Source organism: Callorhinus ursinus, unplaced genomic scaffold (assembly GCF_003265705.2).
Source record: "Callorhinus ursinus isolate GAN/ISIS: 27379988/994484 unplaced genomic scaffold, GSC_fseal_2.0 scaffold68, whole genome shotgun sequence".
Taxonomy (NCBI): Eukaryota; Metazoa; Chordata; class Mammalia; order Carnivora; family Otariidae; genus Callorhinus; species Callorhinus ursinus.
In genome coordinates this window covers 4,564,435-4,586,838 of record NW_027397130.1, presented here as the reverse complement: position 1 = coordinate 4,586,838, position 22,404 = coordinate 4,564,435, and the positions used below count along the sequence as shown (strand labels likewise).

The 22,404-nt window shown below is 45.4% G+C and overlaps 1 protein-coding gene across 11 annotated transcripts in view; it reads left to right on the top strand.

Moving 5' to 3' along the window:
- Window positions 1–22,404, top strand: part of SEC14L1 (SEC14 like lipid binding 1) — a 60,695-nt gene that overhangs the window by 21,312 nt on the left and 16,979 nt on the right. For 7 of the 11 annotated variants that reach the window (XR_003205773.2, XR_012376155.1, XR_003205774.2 and 4 more), the window contains 8 exons: window positions 12,127–12,276; window positions 12,395–12,553; window positions 14,494–14,622; window positions 15,659–15,893; window positions 17,142–17,251; window positions 18,892–19,081; window positions 20,808–20,896; window positions 21,553–21,623. Coding sequence is in view for 8 of the 11 variants with exons in the window: in XM_025860040.2 (XP_025715825.1) it covers window positions 12,127–12,276; window positions 12,395–12,553; window positions 14,494–14,622; window positions 15,659–15,893; window positions 17,142–17,251; window positions 18,892–19,081; window positions 20,808–20,896; window positions 21,553–21,623 (1,133 nt within the window). In the remaining 3 variants the exon portion in view is untranslated. Of the gene's footprint in view, window positions 1–780; window positions 929–12,126; window positions 12,277–12,394; window positions 12,554–14,493; window positions 14,623–15,658; window positions 15,894–17,141; window positions 17,252–18,891; window positions 19,082–20,807; window positions 20,897–21,552; window positions 21,624–22,404 lie in introns of all 11 variants that reach the window. The other 4 variants (XM_073885956.1, XM_025860042.2, XM_025860043.2 and 1 more) reach the window with 4 other exon arrangements.

Below are 22,404 nucleotides of genomic sequence, written 5' to 3'. Positions count from 1 at the left end.
TTATTTTATTTTTTATTTTTCCTATAATTTATTTTAAAACTCTGGGTTAATATTTGTAAACTAGAAAACAGAAGAGATGCTTTTCAGGCTGTCAGCAAAAAGAAAAAAGAAAAACAGTTACGAAAGTTACATTCTAGGCAGAAAACAAAACTAGATCTGAGACTCTTGGGACCTAGAGAAGGAAGGAATACCAGGGATCCAGTTGGGGGCGGGTGGAGCAGGAAGGGGGCGCACCGAGGGGTAGGAGAGCAGCCTCAGGGGGACTGAAGAGAGCGTTGAGCTGCCTCTCAGTGAGCTGTCTTTGAAGGAATTAACTGATGTTTACCCTTAAGTTAGCTTTGTGATCGGTGTTATGAGTTCGGAGGTTGCCTGTTTTCTAAAAAATTCCCTCTGGTGCCAGAAGTTTTAAAATAGGGGATACAGCCTTCTATTCTACGTCTGGACAAAAGGCTTTAAATAACAAAGCCTAATTAATAAAACAGATTTGAAACTCAGACTAATATAATCAACCTATCAGTAAGTATGAATGACTCTGGGTTTTGTGGAGAGAAAAAAATTTATCATAAGGCTTATGATTTGGGGCATCTGCCAGCACAGCCCTGCAGACATTCTGAGGACACTAACTAGGACAAAGGTGTGGAGTTGTCAGGTCAAAATGTTTGTTACAGCATTCAGTTACTCATTGTAAGTCAGGCAAGAATATCAGAGCAACTTCTTTAACTTAAAATGTGGCTCGTGAGACTGAGGAACTGATTTTTTTTTTTTTTTTTTTTTTTTTAGAGAGAGAGCGTGCACAGGGGGGAAGGACAGAGGGAGAGGGAGAAGCAGACTCCCCACTGAGCAGGGAGCACGATGCAGTGGCTCGATCCCAGGACCCCGGGATCATGACCTGAGCCGAAGGCAGATGCCTAACGACTGAGCCACCCAGGTGCCCTAGTTTTTACATTTTTTAATGAGTAGGGAAAAATCCCAAAGAATAACATTTTCTGACATGTGAAAAGCATATGAAATTCATTTCTCGGTGTCTCTAAGTCAAGTCTCATCAGCGCACAGCTGTGCTCGTTTGCTCACGTGTTGGTGGCGGCAGTGCTGAGTATTTGCGTCAGAACCTGTCTGGTCCGTAAAGCTTAAAATATTTGATATCTGGCCCTCTACTTACAGGAAAAGTTTGCTTGCCCCTCTCGTCGATTTTTAAAGGTCTCTATGCAGACATTGGAAACTTGCTAGAACACTGGACCCTTTGTTTTTGATAGAAAGTTTGATGGTGGAAGATGATCAATTGATTGGAGCTCGTTTCTTTAGATTTTGAATATTTCCTCTTTATATAGGCAGAAGAATTTGTGAACAAATGAATACCATTTAAAGCACTTGGAGCCACAGTTCCCTCGCTGTTCTGAGGCCCCCTAGAACACCACAGGGCTGTAGGGTATTTTTAATTTTTGAGGAAACACAGTGATAGTCATCAGCTCACATTTTAAGATGAGATCACACTGCATTTCTTTTTTTTTTTTTTTAAGATTTAATTTATCAGAGAGCGCGCACAGGCACAATTGGGGGAGGGCAAGAAGGAGAGGGAGAAGCGGACCCCCTGCTGAGCAGGGAGCCCAGTGCAGGGGTCTATCCCTGGGATCACGACCTGAGCCAAAGGCAGCTGCCCAACTGACTGAGCCACCCAGGCGCCCTTGCATTTCTTTTAAGGGTGTTGCATCTTTGTGGAGCCGGGTTTTCGCTGGTTGCTATGCTAAAAAGCCATTGCCACATGAGAGTCAGTGAGCCACAGGAAACCAGAGTAGGAGGGTCCACTGTGATTCCAAGCCTCCCTAGCACCGAAGTACATATGCTCACAAGTAATCTTGGGTATTTAGGAAGAAAACAAAAACATGTTTTCCCTCAATTTAAATGTAGTATTATTTAAGATGGTTACTAAGTTATTAGGACACAAATGCTTTTTAAGTTGTTTGGACCTAATAATAAATGGTATTTCTTTTGACTTTGGGGCACTGTGGAAAAGTTACTGAGATGTCAAGGGTGCTGTGAAGGGAAATGTGGAAAAACCTCTGACGTAGAGCTCCCTGTGACCATGCCTAAGGACGAGTAGTCAGAAATGTCATCAGTGATTATCTTTAAGACAGTAAACAAACTGAAATCACCCCCAGGCTATTGTGTGAGATGTCAGTCTTGAGCTCTTTTCAGAAATCGGACACAGTTGAACCAGTGCAGGCCCTAGCTTTCTAATCTAAGCTAAAAAGCAGAAGATGCAGTTTAATCAAGCACGCGAGATCGTACTTGGAATTTTATTTGAAAGCTCAAAAGCTCTGTGTCAATCTATTAAATTGTGTTAACAAAAGTTTCCAAGTAGTTTTGCCCGGAAATTCTTTTTTTTTTTTTTAAAGATTTTATTTATTTATTTATTTGAGAGAGAGAATGAGAGAGAGAGCATGAGAGGGGGGAGGGTCAGAGGGAGAAGCAGACTCCCTGCTGAGCAGGGAGCCCGATGTGGGACTCGATCCCGGGACTCCAGGATCATGACCTGAGCCGAAGGCAGTTGCTTAACCGACTGAGCCACCCAGGTGCCCTGCCCAGAAATTTTTAAAGGAATATATTACAAGTACTGTAAGAGATGGGGCGCCTGGGTGGCTCAGTTGTTGGGCATCTGCCTTCGGCTCAGGTCCTGCGGTCCTGGGATCAAGCCCCGCATCGGGCTCCCTGCTCCGTGGGAAGCCTGCTTCTCCCTCTCCCACTCCTCCTGCTTGTGTTCCCTCTCTCGCTGTGTCTCTCTCTGTCAAATAAATAAATAAAATCTTTAAAAAAAAAAAGTACTTTAAGAGTATTCTAGAAGATCTTACCAAATCAAAGCTTTAGCTCTTCAGTTGGCTGCACACCTCAGGGAGAGAAGGATGGTTTGATGTTTGTCTTTAACCAGGAACAACTGAAACTGTCTTGCTGTTAGGAGTTGGCAGCTTTGCTTTCGCCGAATGTAAACATGCTATTTTTTTTTTAAAGATTTTATTTCTCTCAGAGGGAGGGAGAGAGAGTGTGCGCACAAGCTGGGGGAGGGGCAGAGGGAGAGGGAGAAGCAGACTCCTCACCGAGCAGGGAGTCCGACTTGGGGCTCGATCCCAGGACCCTGGGATCATGACCTGAGCTGAAGGCAGACGCTTAACCAACTGAGCCACCCAGGCGCCCCTCTAATTTTTTTTTTTTATTATTAAGTTCTACATTGAATGTGGAGCTTGAACTCATGACCCTGAGATCAAGAGTCGTGTGCTCTACCGACTGAACCAGCCAGGTGCCCCAAACATGCTAAGTTTTTAATAGATTTAGATGATTATTTTTCTTCTAAGGACAGTTCTTTGGCTTGTTTTATTTTTAGCAATGATTCAGATCCTGAGAAGTCCCGGGACTCTGCTGCCTGTCGTGTAATAGTGACGTATAGTCATTTCTCTGCTGTGAACCAGGAACAGTTTGGTAGCGGGACCCAGACTTCCGTATGTGCAGGATAAAATCCAGTGTCAGGCTCACTGACCTTTGGGGCGAGGGGGCAATGGCACTTTGTGGGGGGTGCCCGGCTCTTTTGGGGGGTTTACCTGCTGCTCCTTGTTCCTGCTCCTTTGCTCACTTTTTTTTTTGGTCATGTACTAGCGTTTATTTCTAGGACCCAGAGCGTTAGGAAAATTTGTGGTAGAAAATCTTAAAATGGATGGAACTTCATGTAGTGCTAATTCATGTTCCTCTTCAGGAGAGACCTTTGCCAGGCACCTGGTTGAGGGCCCTCCCATCCCACCTTTCATTCAGGTCTGTGAGAAAGAACACTGCCTTGTGGAGTAGAGTTAAGCACGGTTTGGGTCTCACTGGCCCCAATTATTTTAAGAGGTCAGAAAATACCCTACTATTACGTGGTTTTTTTTTTGGATACTATTTAAAATTACCATGGTATGGGTGAATAAGATTAACGATTTCTCTGAAATGAAAACTTCTTACATGTGAAGTCTTGTAATGTTGTGGGTAATTCTTACCAGGCTGTGTAGAATTGTGCCACTGTTGCTGGCGGCTCGTCGTCTGGAGGCCAGTGAAAGTGGGCTGAGGGCAGGGGACACAGATGGCCACTGCGTGCAGTGACCCCGCCATGGTGGAGGCCCGGCATGCCCAGTGGCACCATGGCCTGTGTCTGTGTGCTGTTTTCTGACTGAAAATAGGTGGAGTTTAGAAGACATTTTGAGAATTTTCTGTCCTTTCACTAAACTATTTCCTGTAGAGAACTTGGAGCCCCGGCGTGGACACGTGAGCGAGGGCAGCGGTGACCCTCGTGTGCGCGCCCTCCCCGTATTTGCGCATTCCCCCTCTGGAGCGCCGAGCAGCGCCTGCGTTATCACAGTAAATAAGGCCGGTTTCCGTCCCGGTGTGGTGGCTGTGGGGGTGGGTGTTGGAGAGAGGCGTGGCAAAAAGAAGGTGCTCCTGGTGAAAACTGTCTCCAGTGTTTGCAGGTGGGAGCGTGTCGGCGTGTCTGCCGTGTGTTCCTCCACTGTAGCTGTGTCTTCTGCAGCGCACTCCTACTCTAACGGGGAGGCCCTAGGAGAGAATCCAAGCTCTTTCACCGGATTACTGTGGCATCCATCACCCTGCCCTCCTTGTCCTTAGCGCTCACAGCACCGGAGGCTGAAGTCACGCCTTCTCCATACTAAATAGTACCTGGAAAGAACGTGTGATCAGAACCATGGGACTTGAGGTTTTCTAAGATGAAATTCATAATTTAAACTTCAAATGCGTTTGCTCTCAGAGGGATACGGCTTGGGATCGATGGGATTTTTACAGATCTCTTTTTAGCTTTAGTAGAGCCATTGGACGTTCTTGTTTGAACTTCCCAGTGGGTGTTCCAGTCTGCCGGGGCTTGACCTGTGGGCCTCACTGAAGACGGTGATTGAGGACAAGGACTTGGCTGTAAATGCTTCGCTTCCCTCCCGCCGTTGTGCGCACTGTGCTACCCTCGTGCGTTTGCTCCTGCTCTTGCTCACGCTCTTGCGCTCCTTTGAAAATCGCTCATCTCATCGGGTTGTCATTAAGTATTTGGATGAATGAAGTATAACATAACAGGATTATAGCTTTCCTTTAAAAGGGCTCACGTTTTCAAAAATTTAAGTTTATAAGTATCTTGCTAAGTATGAACACATGCATTCCCAAGTAGCCTGTAACTTGGAACCCCTTTAGTAGTGGACTAAATAGAAGTAATATTGGAGGTAGAATTCAGGAGCCCACAAAGGACTGACCTGTGAGTAAACGCAGCGTCAGGGCTCCAGGGTTCCCTGGGTGGTTGACACTTTTCCTATCTACAGTTGGCTGAGCTGTTTACATGCTGTCGAGTTTCAGCAACAGACCAGGTGTTTAAAGCTCTTCACGGAGCAGCCTCCTGTGCGCTTGGGCCAGCTTTTGAGAAACTGCCGTTGTGTAAACAGGTCTGAAAGGCTGCCCTGGAGTTCATCTGTGCCTTGCTCCCTTTTGGTTTCGCTCCGGTTCCTCCCACCAGGAATGTTCCCTCCTGCAGATGCGCTTCTGGGTCAAGCCTTTCACCACCCAACCTGCAGCCCTTTCCGCCGGACTCTCTCAGGCAGTTGTAGCCCCAGTGCCTACAGTGCCCTGACGCTCGTCGCCTCCTCCCTGTCTTTTCAGTTGTTGTCCACAGTGTATGCTTCCGTGTCTTTCTAAGGAAGCCCCATCGCTGTGTCCTCCACTGTTGTGTTCTTTGGGGTCTTAGCATGATGCCTTAGATGGTAGGGCCTCTGTATGTCCCTGTCGCTTTGATAGTCTATGAATTCTGGAATCCTAACTCTGAGGGACTTTGGTCAGGTTGCCCTATCGTCTTGATAGGTTTTCTGTTTGCTTCCTTGAACACCGGCGACTTCTGAGACGCACTTAAGCCATGTTTGGTTTTTTTACTTAGGGATTCTTTCTGGGGTAAAACCAGATCTGTGTCTGAGTTTGATGGTCATGTCCAGTGCCATAGAATATCCAGGTTGTTCCACGGAAAGCAGCTGGCTTAGTTCGTTGGCTAAATTGTGTATGAACGTAGTTCAGTTTAAAGGTAGATTGTTTAAATGGAATTTCTCTTAAATGGGTTTTCCCGGCAGAATGCACTGTTAAGCTCATTAATTCTCAAGCTGAAATGTCTTCACTAAAGTATGGTTTTCTTTAGCACAGTACAAGCTTCTAACGTCCCAAAATTGCATTCCGAGATTGGTTAAAAACTGAAAGTACTGTTGCCAGGCTCCCAAATTACAGTCTCAGAAATCCCATTTGAAAGAGGAAGAGTGGGTGTAGGAAGGTAGGAGGAAGCTAAGTTACCCAGAAGGCAGCTTCCCCCCCCCCACCCCGGGGCAAATGGATCAGGCCCTGGTTTTGTTTTTATTGTTGAAACAGTTGCTATGTTAAACAAAAAGAGTGAACAAATGATTATAATAGTTATTTCTCTTGCGAAAGCAACCTTTCCTTTTAAGAGACATCGAAGAACATTTCTCTGTCTCTGGAGAAGTTCCTTCTGGAAGAGTTCATTTTGTTCAGCCTTTCTTGATTTTTGTGTTTGATAAATTCTGAGTGTGATTAGGAAGTGACTTGATAGTACTGCAGATAGTTAAAAAAGGAAGACATTTGGAAATTCCTGCAGCTCTCCTGAGGTGGTGATTTGAACCCAATGTGAGCTTTAGCCTGGGTTCTTGCTCAGTTCTCCTGGAGAGACTTTTTTGTGCAGAGAGAAGACTCGCAGGTCTGCTTATGTGGGCTCATTGGCCCATACAAGGTTTTAAAAATAGGGAAACTTCACACAGAAATTCAGATTGCTGTTTTCTCTTGAACAACCAGAAGCTGGAGCTCTCTGGACCTGCATCTCCTCGGAGCTATGGTGGCAGGACTGCGCAGGGGGCGCCTGTACAGGGGCACAGGGCCCTGGTGGACTGCACATCCAGCCTTTCACCTTGGGCTGAGGCCGGGGCAAACCTCAAGCTTGTACATTTTCAGGTATAAAATAGGACAGTGTCATATTCAGTCAGTTATGTGCAAAAGCGCTGCTAGTTTCCATATGACCCTCCCCCCCCGCCAAAGTTACCTTCTTCTATTAATATTTTCCCCAACTTTTGAGAAATTTCCATTTTTAAAAAAATTGAGGAAGTGGGGCGCCTGCGTGGCTCAGTTGGTTGAGCGTCTGCCTTCAGCTCAGCTCTCGATCTCGGTCCTGGGATTGAGCCCCACATCCGCCTCCCTGCTCGGTGGGGAGCCTGCTTTTCCCTCTTCCCCCCTGCTTGTGCTCACTTGCTCTCTCTCTCTCTCTCTCTCAAATAAATAAATAAAATATTTAAAAAATAATAAAATTAAATAAAAAAATTGACGAAGTATAGTGAATACCTGTATACAGTTCCACTTAGATAAATGAGCACATTTGCTTGCCTTCTTACATATACACTCACACACACATACACATGGCATGTATTTTGCAGCACCGTTTGAAAGTAAGCTGTGTATATCTTAACACTTTTGCCCTAAGTACGGATGTATTGCCTAAGAAGAGAAATTCTACTTAACGGTCATCATTATCATACCCAAGAAATTTAACACTGACAGAAGGGTATTATTTAATGTGTGATGCATGGTCACATTTCCTTAAATATTCTGTATAGCTGTTATTATTCCAATCAAAAAGCCAGTGCATTTGATGGTCCTGTCTCTTTAATTGCCTTTATTCTGATTGGTCTCTGCATTTTCTGTTCATCTTTCAAGACACTAGCATTTTTCACTTATTTTTAAGGGTCCAGGCTGATGGTTTTGTACAATGTTCTGTAACTTGGACCTATCTGATTGTTTCCTCATGATGAGCCCCAGGCTCACCATTTTGTTGTGAGGACTGCGTAGGCTGTGTGTGCCTCCATTGTATCCCATCAGCTTGTCAGGCTGTCCCGTTGTTGGTCCTGAGTTGAATTGTTTGGTCCAGGTGATAATCTACTAGATCTTTCCAACGTAAAGGCACCTCTGTCCCCTGGTAATGGTAAGCTGCAGGACAATAGTGTGAGACTGTGTTACCTCATCCAACAGCCCCCCTCAGCAGTGCCCGTTGGTGGTCCTTGTCTGAACCCGTAACTGAGGATTAGTGCTTGCACTACTGGGATTCTCTAATTGTATCGTTCACTCTTGTGGTTTGTAGGTGACATTTTCCTGTAAGATTTCCTCCCCTCCATTTTTCTTGAGTATCACTCTGGCTTATAAAGCTTTACTGTCTTTTCTCTTTCTGGTGCTCAAATGACCCCAGAGTTGGGGAGGGGAACCCCTTCAGGCCAGTCTCTGTGTCCTTTTGACATGTCCCCATCAGTCACTGAGCACATCCTCAGATTTCTGATAAGTACTTCAGATTCACCTTGACCTTTCTTTCCTTCAGACCTGTGATCAGCCACTTCTTCACAGTGCACGCATTCCTTTGTGGTAGGGAATGGTATTTAGAAACCGGGATCTAGACGCCAAGTTTCTTGTGACTGCTGATATGTCATTGCTTCTAGGCTCTTCCTTTGGATAAAACTAGAATGCCTCTATTTTTGTAGCAACTTTATAGATTGTAGTTTGTGCTGAAAACCCGGGATCTGGTATCTGTAAGCAGTTTCAGAGACTAAAGCTTTCTGCAGTTTTCCTTTTCCACAACCCTCTAGAAATTTAGGGTTTTCTGTGCTAAAAGGATGCAGAATTCATTAACCTTATATATTTCTGAAAGATTGGCCCAGGTAAGTGAGCACAGAAACAAAAAGCTGGATTCATTGGTTTATTTAGTAAGGTTTTATTCCATAATTCAAAGAATGTTTATTGAACAGTGACATTGTTTTAGGCAATGTGAAGAAAAATGGGACTTGGTGTCTGCGCTGTGGCTCAGTAACGCGTCTGGGGCAGGGTGATGGATGCAGACCAGCCCGTGGAGGGAGGAAGGTAGATGCTTCCTAGCCTGGGTCCTTGAAATGCCACCTGGCCAAGGTATAAGTGAGTGTGTACAGGTGTCTACCCGGCTGGATGACTTTACAGGGAGTGGAAAGTTTGTACTGTGTTTTGAATTAAAGGCTAGGCTGTGTGGGAAATGCCCTGTGCTGACCACTCTATTTCAAGGGTTTAAAAGATGTTGTGGGTATGTTGAAAATGATCTAATACGTCCTTCAATAGGAGAGACCCTAGCTTACATTTTTTCTTGGTGAGTACTTGCTTTACCCTTTATGTAACCTAAAAAGAATTGTTTTGTTTGAAGCCCTAGTGTTCTCAGTTTTTTGGTATGTCATAGTGCTGGAATGTACAAAGCCAGGTTTTGGTTTTTTGTTTGTTTGTTTTAATGTGTTACAATTTAGAAGTTAGTTTAGATGGTTTTCAGTATCTGTAGAACAAATGATAGCAAATTTTTTTCTAGAATTGTTCATGTATGTAGTGCTTAATACAAATTTTAGGGCCTCCTTGAGACTTATCTGTGGTATTGTCTGAGCAGTTGGATAAACTTCTTAAATGTTATTTATTTAAAATGCATTAAGAGACAAATATTGTGTGATTTATCAAGATTATAGCAGTAATGGGATTCAGAATATATTTGAGTGGAGGAGGGGAGTAGATAAATATGAAGAATATGTTTTTGACTCCCAAAGTAAAAACATTTTAAAAAGCAAATATAACTGGTGGTCATGTAAATTTTGCCTCCTTTCCAGATGCCCTGTGCAAGACTGTCATTAATTTTCTGAAAAGGCGACTCTGGTCACATGGTAGAGTTCCCTCCTTCTTCATCTGCTGTGGAGGAGGTCAGTTCCAGGGCGGCCAGCACTGTGCCTGCAGGGCCTGGCCATGCGGTCAGTCCTCAGTGGAGACCTGCCTTGTCACAGTCCCCTTCCCTCGCCTCTGCCAGCTTTGGGTGCCTGTTTCCTTAGGCTGCGTTCTTGGGTTCTCTTTCCTGGAAATCTCTCCCCTCCTTGCTGACGACAGACAGACTTTCCCACTTTGAGGCCGTGTCAGTGCTTCCTCTTTCATGAAGCCTTCCCAAACCACCAGCTCTCCAAAGCTGAGGGTGTTCTTTCTCCTCAAGCCTTTATACCTTGCGTATTCTTAGTATGCTTTCATATTACCCTGACTCCCTTTCCTGAACTGTTTGCTTCATTTCCCCTCCCTCCCGCATTCCCTAGCGTGGGATCCTGTAAACATGTAGATGGCAGGAGCACAGCCCGGAGTGTTCAGATTGGTGTAACCCTGCGGTGTTATGGTGAGGAGGTAAGATATGTACCAGAGACTCGAGCATCGCTTTGGAACGGGATTGATGAAAACCAGGTGGAGGGATTAATAGGTGGCTCTGGTGCTGTAGTGGGTTTTCAGTGCGGCTCTTGTGATCGGAGTATCACTTCTGTTCAGACTTCACACCTGTTCACGGGGAACGTCAGGAAACTTCTCCACGGAAGGTGGTGTTTTTAGTATGGTGGTGCCCCAAAACCACTCGCTCCTTGTTAGAGGTAAAATCAGAGCAGTCTATGTTGCTTTCAGATTTTCATTTCATCTTTTTAACACCATACATTTCTTCTTAAATCGGTGCTTGGTTGTGATTAAGGTAGGAAGTCAGCCCCCCCGCTCCATTTTTAGGACAACCCGATGGAGGAGTGATGTCTGTCACTTTGTTAGGAGCATCAGTTCAGTGAACTGCTGAGCCCAGCCCTGGGCTTCTTTTTTATGCCCCTTCTTACAGCCCAGGACTTGTCATCCCGAGTCCCATGGTTTCCTGCTCACGCACCCCTGTGAGCTGCTAAGGTAGCTTAGGTTTTAGTGTGAATGTAGCAAGGGCTTCAGCAAAGTTGTCTTCAAGGACCACCACACACTACACAGCAAACTCAGGTGCCTGAGTGCATCTTCTAAAAGTTTGGATGAATTATATATAGCAAGTGAAAATTTTTTTTAATTCAGTTTTTTATTTTGAGATTATTGAAGATTCATGATTTATTAATAATACTTTATTCACAAGGAATAATATGGAGAGAGGCCATGTGCTCTTTAACCATTTTCCCCCAATTGTGGCATTTGGGAAACTGTAGTAACATCATCGGAACCAGGATATTGATGTTGATGCAGTGAAGATACAGAACATTTTCCAAGTATCTTTCTTTGTTACCCTGTTACAGTCACACCCACATCCCCCCTGCCCTTACCCCACAGCAACCACTAATCTGTTCTGCATTTCTATAGTGGTGTCATTTCTTTCTTTTTTTTAAAGAGTTTATTCATTTATTTTGGGGGGAGGGGCAGAGGGAGAGAGAGAATCTCAAGCAGACTCTGTGCTGAGTGTGGAACCCAACACAGGGCTCAATCCCATGACCCTGAGATCATGACCTGAACTGAAACCAAGAGCTGGATGCTCAACTGACTGAGCCCCCCAGGCGCACCTATAGTGGTGTCACTTCAAGAAGGTTACAAAAATGGTGAAGTCCTTGATCCATTTTGAGTTAATTTTTATATAAGGTGTGTGGTTCAGGTTGAGCTCCATTTTTTTTTGCCTGTCGGTGTGCAATTTCTCCAGTAATATTTTTTGAAAAAAAGGCTATACTTCTTCTATTGAATTGCTTTTGCACCTTTGTCAAAAATCAGTTGGGCATATTTGTGTGGGTCAATTTACAGCTCTCTAATCTGTCCACTGACCTCTGTGTCTGTCCCTCTGCCAGTACCATTAGCCTGGATTACTGTAGGTGTGTAGTCCCTGCTAATACCATACCATGTAGAGTGATTCCTCCCAATGTAGTCTTCTTTTTCAAAATTGTTGTAGCTATTTCTGTTCTTCTGCCTTTCCATATCAATTTTAAAATAATCTTGTCTGTAGCTTAAACAAAATAAGCCTTGCTGGCATTTTGTAGGAATTATGTTAAACCTCTATATCCATATGGGAAGAGTTGACATCTTTACCACGCTGAGTCTTCTAATCCATGAACATAGAATGTCTTTTTCTTTTTTAATGAAATCTTATGATGTAAAGAGAAAGATGACTCTGATGTAACATGTTGACATGTGTTAAGAGATGCTTTTTTTCCAGGGAGACTATCAATGACAAACTGTCAGATTGCATCTTTGTTCAATTACTTTTTAAAAAAAAATTTTTTGTAGGCCTATGAAAGGAGGTTTCCTACATGTCCTTTGATTCCGATGTTTGTGGACAGTGACACTGTGAATGAGTTCAAGAGCGAAGACGGGGCTATTCACGTTATAGAAAGGCGCTGTAAGCTGGACATAGACGCACCAAGGCTGCTGAAAAAGGTACCTGTGGGGACACCTTAGAAAGACCATCCCCAAACTAGATGAAGTTACGTTCACAGCTTCTGTTGCATTTGGTATTATTAATAAGCCCTTTTTCTCTTTATTTTGTTTTCTAAAGATTGCAGGAGTTGATTATGTTTATTTTGTCCAGAAAAACTCACTGAATTCTCGGGAACGTACTTTGCACATTGAGGCCCACAATGAAACCTTTTCTAATCGGGTCATCATCACTGAGCACTGCTGCTACACCGTGAGTGCCCAGCATTTGGGGAAGGACGTGAGTGTGGGCTGCCGTGTGCTGTGGGGGGTTGCTTGGCCACCGCTTTACACAGTCCACTGCCTTATCTCAGAGGGCAGCTCTTCAGCACATATGGTCACTCATTTCTCATTGGTGGGATTTGCAAGGTGGCAGGTGTGGTTTACTGCAGAATGGGTTACGTTGTCGTAGCAGTTAAGGGAGCCTAGGTGATGCCTTGATTTGTCTTTATTTATTTATTGTTTTTTTTAAAAGGTTTTATTTATTTGAGAGGGAGAGAAACAGCGTGAGAGGGAACACAAGCAGGGGCAAAGGGACAGGGAGAAGCAGACTCCCTGCTGAGCAGGGAGCCCGATGCAGGGCTCGATCCCAGGACCCTGGGGTCATGACCTGAGCTGAAGGCAGATGCTTAACGACTGAGCCACCCAAGTGCCCCTTGATTTGCCTTTAAATGTTACCTTATATGCCCCTTCATCTCTGGCGCCACTCTAACACTTTAGAAGTATATATGGACGGACCCAAGATACAGTTTTCCTCCACTCTCTGAAAGTAGAGTGTTTCTGTGAACTCTTTTGTAAGCCGAAATGGGGCAAAGCGAAACAGCAAATTACCATGAATTTATATGGAAATTTTTTTTAGCATTCCTATACTCAAAAAATAACCTCTTTAAGCTTTTCTGAGACCTTAGGACACATCTTGCTAACAGATGCACAAAATAAATGCAGATAAAGCCCAGGTGCTCACAGACACAGTTCTAGGCTCTGGAGTCCTGATGCTGAGATGCTGAGTATGGCTCTCTGGCAGGGGGCTTGGTGGCACTCTCAGGGCTGGGCTTGGGGTACGAGCTGCCTCTGTAACAGCTTTGGCAAAACAAATGGTGAATGCTATTTTCGCTTTTTGCCCTTTTTCCTAAAAGCGGAAATCCTCTTTGGATTTCTTTTGGTTATCAAAACCAGGTACAAATGTAGATCTTTCGTAAAAACGAAGGGGTGGAGTGGTGGAATACAGACTTTGGGAAGGGAGGGGAGATACCTGTAATGCATACCTCTGAGATCAGGCTGAGTGCTTTTATCTGCCACACCATCTTCCATAGCTTCTGTTACCAGATTATTAGAAGAATCTAATAGGGTCTCTTTGCTTTTCCCTTACCTTCCTGCAACATATCCTCAGTGCTGAATCCAAAATGATCCTTTTAAAGTATATCAGCTCATGTCATACTTTCTGCAGTTGTACTGCATTTCACTCAGAGAAGGAGCCCAGAGGCCTTCCAGTGGCTTACAGGGCCTTGCATTTTCTCTTCATCACACATCTGCTCCTGCCTTCCCTGTGCACAAGCCTACGCACCATCTTGCTGTTCCTGATCACGTAGGCGTGCTTCCCCTGAGGACCTGTGCTCCAGGTGCACCCTCTGCCTGCCCTCACCTCCTTCAGTCTATGCTCATGTCTGCCCTTCTGGATGAAGCCTGTTTGAACACCCTATTTAATTCTGCTTCCTCCCCGCCACGCCCCTGCCCCCAACCCTCGTCCTTTTAACCTGGTCCACCGTTCCTTTCTCCCTTGGCACTTGTCTTCCAACAACAATAGAATTTCTTACCTCTGATGTTCATGGCTAATTGCCATTCTCCCCCTTCAGACTGTAAGCTTCATGAGGCAGGGATCTTCGTTTTGTTTATGATGGAGAACACTGCTCAATAAATGTGATGAACAAATGAACCAAGAATGAAAATGAAGCTCTCCTTTTCACAGTCATTTTTAGAATTTTTTTTTAGACTATTTTAGAAATATTATTTAGGTCTTTTCATGATTTTGAACGTCTCTGTGTAATTTTTCCATCTGGTGCTTTCATGATAATATTATTAGTCAAATAAAATGTTTTCTTTTGGTTACCACTTGATTGAGGAGCAAATGACCTTGTTAGTTGTCAGCATAGTTAATGGGAATGATTTCTCATTTACCTACAGGTTCACCCTGAAAATGAAGATTGGACTTGTTTTGAACAGTCTGCAAGTTTAGATATTAAATCTTTCTTTGGTTTTGAAAGTACAGTGGAAAAAATTGCAATGAAACAATATACCAGCAACATTAAAAAAGTGAGTCTAGCTTGGGATTTTATGGAAACCGGAAGGCAGGAGCCTCTGAGGTGCTGGCAGTGTTTTCAGGAGGCTGGAAATGGGCTAGTCAGGGAGCCCAGCCATTTCAAGACAAGGAAATACTTTGGCTTTTCCCCAAGCCTTGTGTTCCAGGGAGGTGTAGGGTTGGATGGGGGTTCAGATGATGCTGGTGGCTGGTGGAGGTGAGGAGGAGCATGTAGCCACTGGCCAGGACGCCCTCTGCTTAGAATCACTGGAAGATTGGGGTTGGGGGGCGGGGGGGGTGAGGCAGGAGCAAGCTGGCTTACAGTGCCCCCAGCTGCCACCTCAGGGTCTGTGGGCAGGAGGTGCCGCATGAGGAAGCGCTTGCCGGGGACCCCTTGGGGATCCAGGCCTTGGATTATTAGGTTCACCTTCCGTGGAAAAACTTTCCTTCTCATTTTTTTTTTTTTTTAAGATTTATTTGAGAGGGAGGGGGAGAGAGAGAGAGTGCATGAGCGCAGTGGGAAGACACAGAGGGCGAAGGAGAATCTTAAGCAGACTCTCTGCTGAGTGCGAAGCCTGATGTGGGGCTCGATCTCACAACCCTGACATCATGACCTGAGCTGAAATCAAGAATCGGACGCTTAACTGACTGTGCCCCCCCAAGCGCTCCACTTTCCTTCTCATTTTTATACTGCTGCTCAGTGTTGGTGTGGAATATGGTTGTGAAGTGTATCCATGTTGGATTCTAAGTGCTTTTTGAAGGCTTGTTTTATTTCAGGGTGTTAGAAAGAATTTGGATTGAGACAAGTGTGATGAATCAGTGCTTTTAAGTAGTCATAAAAAAAATTCCATCTCTTTAGATATTATTTCCTAGACCATTGGAGAAGAGGAAGTAAAATAATTATGAAAAACAGAAACACAAAGGCATTTCACTTTTTTATAGATTTATTCTGTAGCAATCCAGTTTTTATTAGTGTTTTAAAGACCTGTGGGAGATGAATAATTTGAATGTTGAATATATACTAACCTTAAAATTGGTTTTGTTTTAAAGGGAAAAGAAATAATTGAATACTATCTTCGTCAGTTGGAAGAAGAAGGCATAACGTTCGTGCCCCGCTGGACTCCGCCTTCCATTGCTCCGTCCTCAGAGACCTCCTCATTGTGCAAGAAACAGGCAGCATCCTTGGCTCTTGTGGTTCCAGATGCTGCCCAGGCGGAGGGGCTGGGCAGTGAGGCCCTCAGCAGCCCCAGCGGGCCACCTGAGCCCGTGGCGGGGACCCCTGACGGTGGGTTGGAAAGAGGGTCGTCCCACGAGCAAGGCTGGGGCCTCCAAGGAGTCCTTTCCCCTCTGCTTCCTCCACCCATTCTTGTGTCCTGAGGACACGTGGAGATAATTTTGTTACTGTCCCTTTTCCACGTTTTTTCTTAGAATGAGGAAGCATTTAGTTTTTTTAATGGGCAGGAAGGGTTATATCAAGTTACTCTTTTCTTAAAACCAGGAAATGTGTTTCATTTATTTTAATTGAAGGCATCTTTAGTGAATGAAAGGTAGCAACTAACCGTTTTAACACAGTTGTGTCACCATCAAACACTTTATACTCACTCTGTGCTAGGCCCTGTTGTAAGCACTTAATGAGTATTTATTTACTCACTTAACAGTGGTTGCTTCTTGGTACGAAGTGCTTATTACCCTCATTTTATGTATGAGAGAACTGAGGCCCACAGGAGCTGAGTAACTTGCCTGGAGTCCCAGTGGCAGATGGTGGCGCTGGGACGGAGCTAGGGCGGCTGGCGCCAGGGTCTGCACGTAGCCACTGTGCTGTGCTACCTTTCATGTGCGTTGTGCACGCGCACACACATGCGCACGCGCACCTCTTATTTCTCAGAGTGATGCCCATTGTAAAACCACACAAGAAGATTCTACCACTCACAAGTTTTGTTAAAGTATTGCTGTCTCTCTTTCCACACTTTCTTCTCTGCAGCTAAACTGTGCCATCCATTTGCCGTGCAGTAGGCAGCAGGTGACAGGTGTTTTAATTGGTTTGGGGACACGTTTTATTTTTCCATCTCGTGAATGTTTGCTGTATTTATGGTACCCCATCACGAAGAAGATTTCTTATATTCTTGAGTACAGTAGCTCTATTCAGAATAGGTTTAAGTCCACATACTTGTTTTATTTCATAGTCTTATGTAGGTCCTGTTTAAGTTTGAATTAAAATAATCTCTCAATATCTGTTACAGATTTTCTTCTGCCGTGACTACTATTAAGACTTTGCAAATAGAGTTGACCACAGGGTGATCAGGGAATATAACTGATTGAATCAGTAGCCTGGCCTAGGGCCTGGTCAGTGATTAGCTCTTACAGACTATCACTGAGGGTCTCGAGGGGGCCAGCTTAGCTCTGCTGTCCCTGGGGTGTCATTGAGTTCTGTGACTTGGGGACCACACTTAACATTACTGAGCAGGATGACTTTGGAAGCCTTCTCGTTCCCAGTGTTCTTTGTGTAAATGTCGTCATGTAACTTACATTCCAGACAAACTAGATGCGGACTACATCAAGAGATACCTGGGTGACTTGACCCCGCTACAGGAGAGCTGCCTGATCCGGCTTCGCCAGTGGCTCCAGGAGACCCACAAGGGCAAAGTGAGAACCGGCACCCATGTACAGGCGTGCTGTCTGTGGAGCTGTGGACCCTGGTCCCGTTCGTAGTTACTCAGAGTACATGTTCCCGATCGCCATAGCTGGGGACGTCCCTCTCAGCCCCAGCATCACTGGCTCTGTATCTCTGGGTGTGGCATCTGAGTCCCTCGTGGAGAGTCATGATGCCCTTCTGTGTACGAGCAGCTGTGCTTTTCTCGGTTTACCAGAGGAGGGTCTCCCGTAAAAACAATTACAGGTCAAGCTACAAAGCAATATTATATTCCAAGTATTCAGACTTTTTAAAAAATATGTATTTATTTATTTATTTTAGATAGAGCAGGGGCAGGGGTAGAGGGCGAAGAGGGAGAGAGTATCCAGCAGACTCCCTGCTGCGCCAGGAGGTCCGTGCGGGGCTCGATCCCATGACCCTGAGGTCACAACCTGAGCTGAACCCAAGAGTCAGATGCTCAACTGACTGAGCCACCTAGGCCCCCCCAAGTATTCAGACATTTTAATTATCAGAAGCTTTGGAAGGAGTCCACAGATTATTCCAAGACCAACAGTGTTTGAGCTTTCATTTTGAGGTTTTTGGTAGAATTTTAGCCTTGTTAAGGAATCCCGTTTTTCTCATACTAAGCCTCATACTGATGGGGGGCGAGTGGTGAGCACAGGCAGGTTGGCGTGTCCAGCTGGGTACTGGCACCACTCAGTAAAGGGAAGCCGGGGTTGCATGGAGCCGGCCTGCTCTAGAACTCTGTCCACCTGCGTTACTAGAGCCACATCCTGAGGACTGTTCAGTGTCACTTGTCGGGAGCACAACCATTGTAGTGATGGCTGTCATTTGTTGTGCATACACTGTGTACTAGACGCTCTTAGGGTCTTTATGAGGTCCTCCAGCAGCCCTCTGAGGTGGTGTTTTTATCATGTGAGGGAACTGAGGCGCAGAGCAGTGAGGTCACTTGCCTGAGGCCTTCCAGCGAGTGAGTGCTGGGGTGAGGATTTGAAGCCAGGCCCTTTGCTTCCGGCACCCACATCCTTTCTGAGCGGCAGCGACACCCTCTGAGTGCCTTGAGTTGCTCTCCCGGCAGTGGCGTTGTTGGCAGGCTCCCCACCCGCCGCCTTCCTGTCCCCTGTGGACCAGCGGCGTGCATCAGTGAGCGCATGGCCACAGAGGAAGACGGCCAGGCCAGATGAGACTTCTTTTTCACTCAGAGAAGTCGACGTATCCGATAGCAGACTTTAGAGGAGGTGTGTGTTAGGAAGCCCCCCGCCGCCACCAAAACCAACAACACTTCTGTATTCGAACTTTTGTTCTGGTGTAATATAGAAAAGTGCACCCAGATCATAATCATAAATCAGTCCAGTGAATTGAAGCATCTGATGTTTAACAAATTCTTTATGCCTTTGCTCTACTTGGCTGAAACTAAAATGGAATACTATAAAGATTATTCAGATTAATGATACCAGTTTTCTAAAGCATTGAGGAAGGTTTTTTTAGTAACGGCTAATTTTAAATAGTGCAAAAATGCAGCTCCCTCTGGATGAGAAGTGACAGTTTTAGAGTTTTATTCCCTTAGTAACTTGGTTTTTTTTTCCCTTAGCAACTTTTAACACTGCTTAGAAACTTCTTTTTCTCTGAATAGATCCCAAAAGATGAGCATATTCTTCGGTTCTTACGCGCCCGGGACTTCAATATCGACAAAGCCAGAGAGATCATGTGTCAGTCTTTGACTTGGCGAAAGCAGCACCAGGTGGACTACATTCTTGAGACCTGGAGCCCTCCCCAGGTCCTTCAGGACTACTACGCGGGAGGCTGGCACCATCATGACAAAGGTGGGCTGGGCATCCCGGACATGCTTCAAGGCCACGTTGTGCAGAGTTGAAGGGACCCGTGAATGCCTGGGCCCTCCCTCTCCCAGGGTGGCGCCCATTCATCACGGCCAGCCCCACACCACCCTGCCCACTCGGAAGCCCCCTGAGGTCCCCCATAGAGCAGCAGGTGCGGGCTGTCTGCTCCTCCTCTCGGCTCATGGCCCCTTGGCCACCAAGTTTCTTCACCTCCTTTCTTAGTCACAAAGACTTTGTTTCGACTTACTTAAAAAACCCGCAAGTTTGAGGGCAGTGTTTTCAGGAGCACAGTGCTAGTAAAGGAACTTTTAATAACTTAAATCCCTACAAGATCTGTAACCATATGTAGCCAGGTTTTCTACATCGAAACAGTGAAGAACTTCAGCTCTGTTTTGGGCAGGAAGCAAAACATAAGCCAAGGAAGTGATAGCGTAAAACGAAGGGTAAGCTGAGTGAGCAGGGTTCTCTCGGATTGCGTCCAAGGCACGCCCTGCAGGAAAGCGGGCATTGCCAGAGGCATGCTCGGTATTTCCTGGTTTGGAGTTGGACAGTGGACAGAACGGAACCGTGGATGTGGAGCAGGCACAGGGATGGCCGTGGGCTCCCTCCCCCTCCAAGCAGATTCTCCCAGAATGGGACAGCTCGGATTTGTCTGTTTTCTGGACTGCATCTTTTGTACTTTTCCAGACTAATTGTAGCTCTGTTCGTTTTTGCTAGCAACATATATTTATTCTACTTTCCCACCTTTCAAAGATTAAAGTTTGGTAGTGAAATATTAACAAATGTGTCTTATAAATGTCAGGAGACACTTTTCATAAATCTTCCTTTCAACAAGATTTGGGAGCATAAAGACATTCTTGTTTTAAGTAGAACACTGATCTAGTTCAGACCGGGTGATAAATACAAGGAGAATTTGGACTTTGTCAGGATGACAGGACTGACCCTCCGTTAACAGAAGACAAGGCTTAGTTGCTTGTCAGCAGCAGCTTCCGTTCCTGTCCTTTCTGCTGCTCCCCTGTGACCCCAAGTGTCAGGAGCCCAGATTCTGGAGAATCTGCTGACTCGGGGATGCTGTGGCCATCGAGATCTTTTCCCATTTATGTAGCTGGCCTGTGATGACAGGGCGTTTGTATAGTGAATGAGACTCCTCTCAGGTTTCATCCATTAGACCTTCGGGGTGTAAACATGTAGAGCCAAGGTGTGCTGGTTGGTATGGGTTTAAAAATTTCCTGGAAGGACTCATTTATTCTGATCCTTTGGATGGGAATCAAGGGAAGCTGGCTTTTTAAAAAAAATCTAGACGTTAACTTACTGATAACTCATGAAATGAAAAAAAAAATTGTTTTCTCTAAGATACAAAATTTTAAAATACTCCATATTCACAGAAAATGTGTCTCTGGATCTTCTGAGGTCCCCCGGCTTGAAAGTCAGCTCTGCTCAACCCCCTGGTTGTTAAAGTGAGGAGGCCGAGCCTAGCAATGGCCCCGGTCGGTGACGGTGGTTGGAGCCAGATGAGAGAGAGGTGGAGTTGCACTTGGTGCCTCTCATCCTGGGCAGAGGGGCAGTGGTTGGGGGGAATGAATCTCCTGTACACACAGCCAGCTGCAGCTTCTAAGTGGGAAAGCACGCTCCTTGTTAAGGTTCCTAGAGTTGTACTGTCAGCTTCTCATCAGGAGTGGTGCTGATTATACCTTTGCTTCCCCTCCTGCAGACGGGCGGCCACTATACGTTCTCAGGCTGGGGCAGATGGACACCAAGGGCTTGGTGAGGGCCCTCGGGGAGGAGGCTCTGCTGCGATACGTAAGTGCTTCCTGCGGAGGTCGCTGCCCCCTTCTTTGCCAGCAGGGTGGTGATCTTACAGCTATTAGAGCAAGCATGCAGTGCTTTTGTAATTAGGCCAATCTATTAATATATTTTTAAAATTTCAAAAGAGGGCACGGAAATTATAAAAATGTTTTTCACAGGGAAGCATCAACAAAAAAATCTGTATAGCCACTCAAGATGACTTTGTGGGGACCGATTTGGGGTCTTCTTGTTTCATTGCCATGGTCCCCCCTCCCGCCCCCCACTCTCCTTTTGAGCTGTCTCTCGGGTCAGACCGCTTCAGGGCATTCTTTTCCCGGCACTTCCTTACTCGCAGGTCTTCACATCTCCTATCTGGACGGTTATAAATGCCTCCTCCCGGTTCCCCTTCCACTTCGGCCTCCACAGCGTGGGCAGTTATGAAGAGAAGAGTGTGCTTAAATTAAAAACCAAACAAACGGGCGCCTGGGTGGCTCAGTCGGTTAAGCGTCTGCCTTCGGCTCAGGTCATGATCCCAGGGTCCTGGGATCGAGCCCTGCGTCAGGCTCCCCTCCCCACTCAGTGGGCTTTATTACTGTCTCTTTGTTTCATAGCTTGACACAGTGGCGTTACTTAGACTAATCATGGGCTTTTTATGGCCATTTTACACACAGGTTCTCTCCATAAACGAAGAAGGGCTGAGACGGTGTGAAGAAAATACAAAAGTCTTTGGTCGACCTATCAGGTAGATGTTGCTTTTGTTTTTCCTTCCAGCTTATTGAGAATGTGAGGTAAATATTTCTAGTTGACTTTTAGGACCAAAATCTGGTTTGATTTTTAGGCTTTTAGATTTCTAGAGCCAAATCTAAATAGCTTCCCATTTTTTGCAGTGTTCCAGAAGGTAGAAGATAAATAACATGTAATTCGGTCAGTTGGGAAGGATAGGTGCTGGATTTTGGTATTTCTGACCCTGAGTGAGACATTGCTGTCACCTCAGTCTGAGTGGGTCGGTCTGTCTTGTTAGTCTGCATGGTCCTTGGGAGCCCAGGGTCGCAGGTTGGTTTTGTGCGTTTGTTTTAGTTGCAGGGGCACAAGGAAATTATTCTGTATTTCTAAACCATACTTGTAGTTATGGTAAACTATTTGGAAAATGTGCAGTGGTTCAGAGGTGGACACTAGAAGGGCATAGCGGGTTTACTGGTATGGAAGTTCCACCATGACAGGAAGGAGTTTTTTTTTTTCTTTCTTCTTTAAATTTTTATTGTTATGTTAATCACCATACATTACATCATTAGTTTTTGATGTAGTGTTCCACGATTCATTGTTTGTGCATATCACCCAGTGCTCCACGCAGAGCGTGCCCTCTTTAATACCCATCCCCAGGCTAACCCATCCCCCCACCCCCCTCCCCTCTAGAACCCTCAGCTTGTTTTTCAGAGTCCATCGTCTCTCATGGGTCATCTCCCCCTCCGACTTCCTCCCCTTCATTCTTCCCCTCCTGCTATCTTCTTCTTCCTTTTTTTTTT